The sequence below is a fragment of the Microtus pennsylvanicus genome, chromosome 6 (genome assembly GCF_037038515.1).
Source record: "Microtus pennsylvanicus isolate mMicPen1 chromosome 6, mMicPen1.hap1, whole genome shotgun sequence".
NCBI lineage: Eukaryota > Metazoa > Chordata > Mammalia > Rodentia > Cricetidae > Microtus > Microtus pennsylvanicus.
The window spans coordinates 947690-958118 of record NC_134584.1 but is presented as its reverse complement, the minus strand read 5'-3'; the positions used below and the strand labels follow the sequence as shown (position 1 = coordinate 958118).

At 58.9% G+C, this 10429-nt stretch overlaps 1 protein-coding gene across 3 annotated transcripts; it reads left to right on the top strand.

Moving 5' to 3' along the window:
- The first annotated feature begins 363 nt into the window (after positions 1-363).
- Positions 364-9942, top strand: Matk (megakaryocyte-associated tyrosine kinase). 3 transcript variants are annotated; one of them, XM_075975362.1, is made up of 13 exons: positions 364-939; positions 5652-5711; positions 6347-6460; positions 6542-6657; positions 6741-6960; positions 7250-7343; positions 7963-8028; positions 8467-8566; positions 8661-8745; positions 8825-8898; positions 8991-9186; positions 9420-9506; positions 9589-9942. In XM_075975362.1, exons 1-13 carry the CDS (start codon positions 406-408, stop codon positions 9826-9828), a joined length of 1986 nt encoding a protein of 661 aa, XP_075831477.1. In that variant the 5' UTR covers positions 364-405; the 3' UTR covers positions 9829-9942. The 3 variants fall into 3 exon arrangements, with proteins under 3 accessions (XP_075831477.1, XP_075831478.1, XP_075831479.1); XM_075975363.1 differs by lacking the exon at positions 364-939 and adding an exon at positions 4455-4752; XM_075975364.1 differs by lacking the exon at positions 364-939 and adding an exon at positions 4806-5485.
- The last annotated feature ends 487 nt before the right edge of the window (positions 9943-10429 follow it).

Here is a 10429-nt window from a genome sequence, read left to right as displayed (position 1 = left end):
GTCCTTCACTCTGGGGTGGGGGTGGAAGTGCCCACAGGCCTCAGTCTCCCCACACCAGGCTGCCTCATGAGCGTGGGCAGATCTCCGCCCTCTCCCCCCCCCAAGGGCCTGGTCAGGAGCAGAATGCTTCCTGGAGGAGGTGCCGCGGAGTGCAAGGCCCCAGGCCTTGGGAACGTCTCCATTCCAGTTTCCCTCTCCTCCCTGAGCGCCCTCCTCCCAGTGGAACCCCGAATCTAAGCTCAGCCTCCATGAGAGCAACCCTCCAGTGTGCGGAGACCAGTCGTACTTCCTCCCAGCCTCCACCTCCACACTCCACCCTCCCCCGCCCTGATAAGGGTACAGTGCGGGCAGTGTCCTTATCAGACAGAAAAGTGTACAGGCTGGTTCTGGCTGGGCCAGGCACACATGGGTAGCCAAACCAGGAAGCCTCTTTCTGGTGGCGCTCAGCCTGAGGCTGGCTCAGGGGGACAGTGCTTCACAGCTGGGCGAGCTCATGAGTGGACTGGTGGCTGCGACCTTGGTCTAGGCTCAGTGCTGGGAAAGCACCGCGCCCCACCGCTCCGCGCTGAGCCCCTCCGCCAAGCCCACCAGTGTCTCCCTGGGAAGGCAGATGAGTCCACGCCAGGTGACAAAGAGTTAAGTCGGACCCGCCTAGCAACCCCAAACCACGGCGCTTCCGCGACAAATCCAGCATTTGGTGATTTCAGTCCAGATGGAGTCCTGTTTGGGCTGTGCAGCTCCCTGAAGCCTCGAAGAGCCGCAGCAACTGACCGGCCTGCCCAGGTCCTGTCCCCGCGGGGCAGGGGACCCTGCAGCAGGCCGGCCGAGGGTCAGGGGCACAAGGCTGGACCCCAGACAAGGCAGGAAACCGAGCGCCAGGGTATTGAGGGAGAGCTGGACCCGGGCTGCGGATGCAGGGGAGCGTTGCTAGGAGACAAGGTAAGTGTGGGTGGGTGACGCGTGCGTGTGGGCGGGCCGCGGTCCAGGCAGGAGGTGTTGGGGAGATGGCTGCCTGTAGGAGGTCACTGCTGACCTCAGGAAGGGGGATGATCACCGGGGCTCTAAGTAAGAGCCAGCTGGAGGACGGGTGCTCCTCAGGAGGGGATCGCAGCCCCCCCGCGAGCCTCGCCCGTCCCATGTTCACTGACGTTTTGAAAATAAAACGCTGCGTGATTGTCACTGGCCAAGGAGACACCAAAGACTTCTCTAAGGAACGAATGGGCACACATGGCACGGTCCAGCCACTCGCTGGAATATTATACAGCCACGAAGGGCATTCTGACCCCTGCTCGAATGCAGGTGGCCCTGGAGGACATAATGCCCAGTGACACAGGGTTGGTGTCATCAGACCCACAGAGATAGGAAGTGGTTCAGTGAGGGCCCTGGGCAGGGGAGGACAGGGAGTTAGTGTGGGATGGGGAGACAGTTCTGGACACAATGATGCCAGTGGCAGTGGAAGTGAGCGAGCCATGTTGCATGCGGAACTGAGATGGGGAAAAGTGACTTTCATGTCACAGGCATTTGTTAAAATTTTATAATGGATATTGTCGGGCGGTGGCAGCATACGCCTTTAATTCCAGCACTCAGGAGGCAGAGGCAGGTGGATCTCTGTGAGTTCGAGCCAGCCTGGTCTACAGGAGCTAGTTCCAGAACAGGCTCCAAAGCTACAGAGAGACCCTGTCTCAGACAACAACAAAGTGTATCTGCGTACACACGTGCATGTGTGCGTGCGTGCGTGTGTGCGTGCGTGCGTGTGTGCGTGTGTGCATGTGTGCGAGGCTGCAGTCAGAAACCAACCCTTGGGAGTCTCTCTTCACGGTGTGTGTCACGGAGAGTATATGCAGGCATGGGACAGCCTCGCCCTCTGGTTTTTGGACATGTGGTGTGGATGGGTGGCCTATGAGCATATTATTTTAATCTCTGTTCTTCGGCCGACACGACAGGAAGCCAGCTCCTATTGCCAGTCCTTGTGGGTTTTGTGTAGTATGACCAGGAGTCCTGAGCTAGCCTGGGCTACACAGTGAAACCCTGCCATAAAAACTAAAAAGGATGAGCCAGCCTGGGCTACACAGTGAAACCTTGCCGTAAAAACTAAAAAGGATGAGCCAGCCTAGGCTACACAGTGAAACCCTGCCATAAAAACTAAAAAGGATGAGCCAGCCTGGGCTACACAGTGAAACCCTGCCGTAAAAACTAAAAAGGATGAGCCAGCCTGGGCTACATAGTGAAACCCTGCCGTAAAAACTAAAAAGGATGGTAGAGGGTGAGAGCAGCTGGGCCCCAAAGAGAGCAAGGGTCATTTCCCTGCAGGAAGCCTGGTGCTTCCCTGAATCTGGGAGTCCCCTAGCATGAGAAGCACCAAGCAGAGCTAATTTTAAAGGCATGTTAATTGGGGCAGCAGGATCTGGCCAGGGATGCAGGCTGCAAGGGAGCCATCTCCATGGCAACTGAGATGCCTAAATGTCCCCAGTGCCTTGACTGATGACGGTGAATGCCAGGGCCTCAGTTTCTCCATCTACAAGATGGACACAATGCCTGCTCCCTGCACAGGGAAGCAGACAGCTCCTGACACCTCTGAAGGTAGTGGCTTTATAAAAATCCATTTGGAGAGCTGGGCGTGGTGGCACATACCTGTCATCCCAGCACTCAGGATGCTGAGGCAGGAGCATGGCCAGTTCTAGGCTAGCCTGGACTATGAGTGAAAGTGTCTTAAAGAGAAGTGTTAGGGCATTTTCTATCTGTTCTTTAGACAGAGACTCACGTAGTCGTCCCAGGTAGCTGAGGCTGACCTTGAACTCCTGAGCCATTACTGCTTCAGTCTCCCCATTACTGGAATGACAGGCGCATACCACCACACCTGGTGTAGAGACCAGGACTTCGTGCACACCAGGCAAGTTCTATGCCCGTGAGCCCAGCCCCAGCCTCCTGCGGCACGTAAAACATGCTTAAACACATTCAGGTCCCATGTCAAGTGTCCAGGGCTTCACAGGCTAGGGCTGCGGTCAGCAGTGCCACGTGTGGGCAAGAGCTTCCTGGCCGTGGTGTTTCCTCTGCTCCGTCTGTGGCTCAGCACGTCCATTTCAGGCAGCTGCGACGGCTTACCAACGAAAATGGATCCTTAGTGTTCCTGGAATCACTGCCATGGGGCCCCCAGTAAGAGGGTAACCACACCTCAGATCCCCACCCAGCTCTGCCACTGGTGGTGGGGCCTCCTGCCTCAGCCTCCCCTAACCCACAGGGACAGTACTATTATCATTTAACACATAAGCTCATAAGCTTTCCTTTTTTTTTTTTTTTTAAACAAGGTCCCAGGTAGCCCAGCCTGGCCTCAGGTTGACTCCATAGCCGAGGTTGACTTTAACTCCCTTCCCCCTTGCTTCTACCTCCCCAGTGCTGGGGTGACAGGCCTGTGACCACAGTGTGCCACCAGCCCCAGGCCTGTCTTCTGCATCTTTGCCAGCTGTAAGTACCAGAGAAAACATCTGGACAAAGTCTATTTGGCAAAGCAACCAGGGAGGTGGTCAAGGCCAGCAGCTCACAGCACTACGACCTCCAAGCTGCAGCCACGGCCCTCAGCCAGGGCCTCCACTCCCCGCTGCGCTGTGAGCCTGGCGTGCGCCCGCACACACATACAGGTACTTTCAAAAAGGCCAGGCTCCTCCTGCTGTGGGGATGCTCCAGCCTCTGGCTCCAGCCTGTAAGGCCTCAGCACCGCATGAATGGAACCTGTGCAGGATGGGTCAGATCTGATCAGAAAGCAGCCGGTTACCGCATAAGCTCGGGCCACGGCAGCACCAGTGGGTATCTCCTGCAGCGTGGGAGCTGCGTGACAGCGGCAGTAGGAAGGAAGCCTCCGGGTCAGTTCCTGTGACTCAGACGTGTGGTGTCTTCAGCAATGAGGGTCACCCAAGAGCAGAAGTTGGTTTGCAGTCGCTGGTCCTCCCTGGCCCGTGACTCCCAGGTGGGCACCCACACCTGGCTGGAGACCTGTGGCTGTGGTCTCACAGCCATCCGTGAGGGCACGTTTGTCCAGACTTGTCCGCTACTCCTGAGCCGCCCCCAACCCACCCCTACTGTCTTTAATTAGTTAACTAGGTTTTATTTTATTTTATTCGGCTTTTGTTTGTTTGGTGTTTTTTGTTCTTTGGGTTTTTTTTTTTCCAGTCAAGGTCTCGCGTAGTTCTCTAGCCCAGGCTGGCCTTGAACTCACAGAGATCTGCCTGCTTCTGCCTCCTGAGTTCTGGGGAAACATTCGAGAGCCCCAGAGCAGGAGGGGCCTGGCCTTTCTGAACGTACTTGTGTGTGCACGCACCAGGCTAACAGCGCAGCGGGGAGTGGAGGTCCAGGCTATGGGGCCGTGGCTGCAGCGTGAAGGTCGTTGTGCTGTGAGCTGCTTGCCTTGATCGCCTCCCCACACGGGGAACTCCTTCCAATTCCTTGTACTTGCGCGTGCGCGAGCCGTCCCTTGCTCCTAGCCTTTCCGGGGTGGTCTACGGAAGGCCGGGACTCAGCGGGGACCCAGAGGACATCGGGCACCAAGCACCCGGCACCCAGCATCCCGCCCGGGAGGCGGAGCGGGAGGAGGCGGTAGCGCGGCCCGTAGTACGGCCGGCGCTAGGACCCGCAGGGGCTCCGAGCCGGGTCCCCTCCATCCTCGCCCCAAAATGAGGAAGCGGAGCAAGTTGCTCCGAGTTGAGCCTTGGGGCGCACGACCCGCTGGCGGGCACCCTCCCGGGGTTGCGCCCTGAGCAGGTGAGCGCGTGCGCGCGGGTGGAGAGGGGACGCCCCTCAAAACGGTCCTGGACCCGGGGACGTCAGGTGCCAGGGCTGGGTATTTTTTTTTTCTGGGTGCGGCGTGCGCGTCTCTGAGTGCGCGCGCCCTGGTGGTCACTGCAGGGCCCATGTGTGCTGCAGACACACGCACAGGTGCCCGCGTCTAGCCGGCACCCGTGTCTAGCCGGCACCCGTGTCGCGCGCACACGGATGGCAGGGTGGCACCTGTGCCCAGATGCACGTGCGCCTCCGCTTGCACGCAGCTGCCCTGCAAAACCCACTGAGCCCGAGGCCAGAAGCTCACCTCAACCTTCTGCCCTGGCCTCTACCAGCCACCAGCTGGGTACCCCAGCAGTCACTGCTCTGAGCTGTCCACGCTGGGGTCGTGTGGGTCCTTCCAGATGCTTCCTTAGTGACCCCTGGTGACCTGAGGAGCCACGTAGGAGCCCGGCCTCCCCAGACTCCACCCAGGGTCAGATTCCCAGGAATGACCTTGAGTCACCGCCCCTGCCCACGGCCCAGGAAAGAGGAAGCTGCGGGCCCAGCTCCTGGCACCGTCCTCCCCACACACAACCCTGGCTGCCACCAGAGTCATCGGATCCCTACACTCCTGCCGCTAGGTCTCAGTTTCCCTTCCGGAGCAATGGCAGGGCAAGGCTCCGGGGTCTCCTGGCTGGCCTTTGATGGCTGGGAGTCTAAGGACCTTCCTCGGGTAAAGATAACTTCCCAAAGCCTGGGCTGCAGAGGGGTCACTACCTAAGCCACCTGAGGGCTGATCGAGGAGGTTCTTTGCCTCTTGGTGCTGCCTCCACCCGGCCAGGCCCAGCGGAAGGAACTGAACCTGGGGACATCTAAACATCACACTGACTCCTCCACAGGTGAGCCCTCGCTTCCTCCGAGCCTGGCACCCCTCGCCTGTTGCAGCTAGAATGCCAACCGTGAGTTACCAGACCATCCTCAACTGTCCTGGGGGAGGGCATGCGCCCGGAGGCAAGCTCCCACCCCTGACATTCCCCCAGGGACTGGGCCAGTCTGGGCACACAGGCCTCTACATGTGACTGTGATTCTGCTCTCTCTCTCTCTCTCTCTCTCTCTCTCTCTCTCTCTCTCTCTCTCTCTCTTTCTCTCTGACTCAGTTTCCCTTCCATCCACTCCAAGTTTGCTTTTATTTATCTATTTACTTACCTACTTATTGTTTTATTTTGCTTTTGACACCAGGTCTCACTATACAGATGAGCCTGGCTTGGAACTCAGTATATAGGCCAGGCTGGCCTCAAACTCAGAAATCCACCTGCCTCTGCCTTCCAAGTTCTAGAACTATAGGTGTGGGCCACCACTCCCAGAATTATTTTTTAGTTTTTTTGAGAAAAGTTCTCACTGCAGCCCAGGCTGACCTTTAACTGGTCTGGAATCCTCCTGTCTCAGCCACCTGAGTGCTAGGCTACTGGCCTGTGTCTTCGCCATTCCCTTGTCCTGTCTTCAGCTCCCAGTTTCTCCCAGGTCTCCCTGTCCCTCCCAATTTTCACAGCTCCCTTCTGTCCCTGACATCCCCGGCCTCTGTCTCATCCCCCAGAGGCGCTGGGCCCCTGGGACTCAATGTATGACCAAGTGTGAGAACTCACGCCCCAAGCCTGGTGAGCTGGCCTTTCGGAAGGGCGACATGGTGACCATCTTGGAGGCCTGTGAGGTGAGGGGGCGCTGAAAAGTAGTTGGGGTGAATTTAGGGGTGCCAGGACAGACTCCCTGAGCTCCTTCCCTCCCGATGCAGGAGAAGGGCTGGTACCGCGCCAAGCACCACGGCAGTGGGCAGGAGGGGTTGCTGGCGGCCACTGCTCTGCGCCAGCGGGAGGCCCTCTCTGCAGACCCCAAGCTCAGCCTTATGCCGTGAGTGGTGCCCTGGTGGGGTGGGTGGCATCGGGCCGCAGCCTCCCTGTGCCACACTATATCCTCCCCACGGGTCCCCACAGATGGTTCCACGGTAAGATCTCGGGCCAGGAAGCCGTGCAGCAGCTGCAGCCCCCCGAGGACGGGCTGTTTCTCGTGCGCGAGTCGGCTCGTCACCCTGGAGACTATGTCCTGTGTGTTAGTTTTGGCCGAGACGTCATCCATTACCGTGTCCTGCATCGAGACGGCCACCTCACCATCGACGAGGCCGTGTGTTTCTGTAACCTGATGGACATGGTGGAGGTGTCCTGTGGGAAACCGCTGGAGCAGGAGGGGTGGCAAGATGGAGTGGGGGGGTCTCCAGGAGCCTCACTGTCCCTAGATCTGGGGTCACTTCTCCAGGGAGCCCCATGGGGACAACAACCGCCCCTCACCTCCCATTCTGCACCCCCACTATTACCATGGAAACCAGTCACCTTAGCCTGGTGCACGGGTGGGTAATTCTGTCTACCCCACTGTGGAGACTGTGGTGGGAGGAGTGAGGGGCAGGGGGTCCCTAGAGGCCGAGGCTTATGGCTCCCACTTCCCACAGCACTACACCAAGGACAAGGGGGCCATCTGCACCAAGCTGGTGAAGCCCAAGAGGAAACAGGGTGCCAAGTCAGCCGAGGAGGAGCTTGCAAAGGGTATGGCAGTCACCCAGGAGAGATCTTCTCATATGCACCAGCCCAGGCGCAACCTCAGCCTCCCACCTCTCAGCCTCAATCGCTCATCCTTAAGCCCCTGCCGTGGCTTGGTTAAACCCTAGTCTTCCAAGCCTGGCTGTCACATGTTTTCTGTGGGGCCTGGAGCCCCAGACAAACCCAGGACAGAGCGAGGTGTCTATCCTGCTAGACTCTTCAGAGCTGGGGACTGGAGAGCTTTGCGGGGAAGGAGGGGGCCTTTCAGAAGTAGGGTGTGTATAGAGTGCAAAAGCCTGTCAGAGACAAGACCAGGAATATTCCAGAACCCGTGTCCCCCCCCCAGAGACTTTGGAGGGGCCCAGGCAGCCACAGCCCCTATCCCTGAGGGAGGTCCTGAAGCCACAGCTGAAGTCGGGGGAACCCGGTGGGACTGAATTCTGATGACCTCGTGGACTGACTGTGGCTTGCAGGATTGTAACTGGCACCGGGGGTGGGGTGTCCGCCATACAGCCTTGGGGCAGCCGCTGGGTGGGCACATGCGTAGCTCTGGGGGTGTTAGCACTCCACAGCTCACTGGACGCAAGCGGACTGTGGCTCTGACCTGGTCTCTCTGCCCCTGCAGCTGGCTGGCTACTCGATCTGCAGCACCTGACTCTGGGAGCACAGATTGGAGAGGGGGAGTTCGGAGGTGAGGAGGGGGCGCAGAAGGCAATGCCGGCACCTCCCAGGCTGGACAGGTGGCTGGGCGCAGCCCCGCCCTCATCGCCTAGGAGCTCTGCTCAGAATGCCAGGACTTAGACCAGAGGACAGTGAACACGCGCGGTCACCATGCCTTGTCCGTCCCGAGCGGCTGGAAACTATGCAAACATGGGCAGGACCTGTGGGCTTCTTCATGGAACAGAAATTTGAATTCTGAATAATGAGATAGCCATTGTATTTGCATTATTTCTCTTTTGGGGACTGGGAATGGACCAAGGCCACACCCCCAGCCCCTCACTGGGGGATTCTAGGCGGGGCTCCACCCTGACCACGCCCCCAGGCCCTCACTGGGGGATTCTAGGCAGGGCTGTCAGCAGGTCTGTCTGTCTTGCTGGTGGGTCCTGAGCTCTATCCCCCCACCCCACAGCCGTCCTGCAGGGTGAGTACCTGGGGCAGAAGGTGGCCGTGAAGAACATCAAGTGTGACGTCACAGCCCAGGCCTTCCTGGATGAGACGGCTGTGATGACGTGAGTGGCCGGGTGGGGCTGGGTCCCAGGGTTGGGGTGCCGGTCTGTACTCACTTCCCACCACCCCCACCTCTCGCCCGCCCCGCGCCCCCAGAAAGCTGCAGCACAGGAACCTGGTACGGCTCCTAGGCGTGATCCTGCACCACGGCTTGTACATTGTCATGGAGCACGTGAGCAAGGTGTGTGGGGTGGCAGATGGGTGGATGGGTGGGGTGGCCCAACAGCCTGGAGACCCCCAGGTCCCTCCCCCCCAAACAGGGCAACCTGGTGAACTTCCTGCGCACGCGGGGCCGTGCCCTCGTGAGCACATCTCAGCTCCTGCAGTTTTCCCTGTAAGTGACATTCCTTCTGGGAAGGTAGGTCCTGAAGTCGAATGGGAAACTGAGGCCTGAGTGCAGGGTGACTGGGCCTTGTCTGTCCCTAGACATGTTGCTGAAGGCATGGAGTACCTGGAAGGCAAGAAGCTGGTACACCGGGACCTGGCTGCTCGCAACATCCTGGTCTCTGAGGACCTGGTGGCCAAAGTCAGTGACTTTGGCCTAGCCAAGGCTGAGCGGAAGGGACTGGACTCCAGCCGGCTGCCAGTCAAGTGGTCAGCACCCGAGGCTCTCAAGAATGGGGTGAGCAGTGTTCCACCCCTGAGGTTTTGGGGTTCCTCAGAGGGAGCTTGATGTTGTGACTGCTGTGTGACCCTATGCACATCCCTCGACCTCTCTGAGCTTCAAGGGGAAATGCCCAGGGCTCAGGGCAGCCCTTCTAGCATGGACATAGTTATCATGGAGGGGAGAGTAGCCTAGGAGCGTGTCCAGAGAGGCTGCGGGGCTCCTGCTCACCCTGACCTCTGCCCCCACAGCGGTTTTCCAGCAAATCTGACGTCTGGAGTTTTGGGGTGCTGCTGTGGGAAGTTTTCTCGTATGGAAGAGCTCCGTACCCCAAAATGGTGAGCAGCGCCCTGGGAAGGGGCGCCCTGTGCATCCTATGTTGCTGACCTCCCACCCACGCTCCACGCTCTGTGTCTGCAGTCGCTGAAGGAGGTCTCAGAGGCCGTGGAGAAGGGTTACCGCATGGAGCCCCCCGACGGCTGCCCAGCCTCTGTGCACACCCTCATGGGCAGCTGCTGGGAGGCCGAGCCTGCACGCAGACCTCCCTTCCGCAAAATAGCAGAGAAGCTGGGCCGCGAGCTCCGCAGCGCGGGCACCGCAGCTCCCATTGCGGGACAGGAAGTTGAGGGTTCAGCTCCCCCACGGAGCCAGGATCCCTGACCCTGAAACAGGGAGCAAGAGGACACAGGTTCATGGTCACGGCATCAGGATGGGCCAGTGCGCAGGCTCCCAAGTCCCTGAACCCCCAATAAAGAGTGATTGGAAGGACTGGTACATTTCTGTCTCTGTGAAGCCCGTGTCTGCCCCGCCCTCGGGCTCCCTGCACTCGGCTGTGGCAGGCCTCAGCTGCCCCCACTGTCCTGAGTCACTGCAGGCTAAGGAGGTGCTACAGAAGAGAGCCTAAAGGGCCCCCCCATGTAGCAGCACTAAGTTGGGGTGTTCAGATCACATCCCATCTCACGGTGTGGGGTGAATGAGGGGTGTCCATGTCACAAAAGGGACAGGTACCAGGACAGCAAGTCTCTTGCCCATAGAGAAGGTAGAGGGTGCAGAGGGGACCCAGACTTTCTGGATCCAAGGCCAAAGTGGTTTTCTTCCATGGAATTTCAGACTTCAAAGTAGAGCCAAGCTGGGGGTCAAAGGCTGTGTCAGTAACATTGAGAGTGTAGCAGACAGGACGCTGTCTACCTTCACATCCCAACTACCAACGAGGCCCATGGCTCACACAACCATCCACTCCCTACTTTCCAGACCACCCTGC

Coding starts and splice junctions, on each gene's coding strand:
- Matk (XM_075975362.1), top strand. CDS start 406: ATGGGTAGCCAAACCAGGAAGCCTCTTTCTGGTGGCGCTCAGCCTGAG. Junction 6,658..6,740: donor CCCAAGCTCAGCCTTATGCC/GTGAGTGGTGCC, acceptor GGGTCCCCACAG/ATGGTTCCACGGTAAGATCT. Junction 9,187..9,419: donor CCGAGGCTCTCAAGAATGGG/GTGAGCAGTGTT, acceptor CTGCCCCCACAG/CGGTTTTCCAGCAAATCTGA.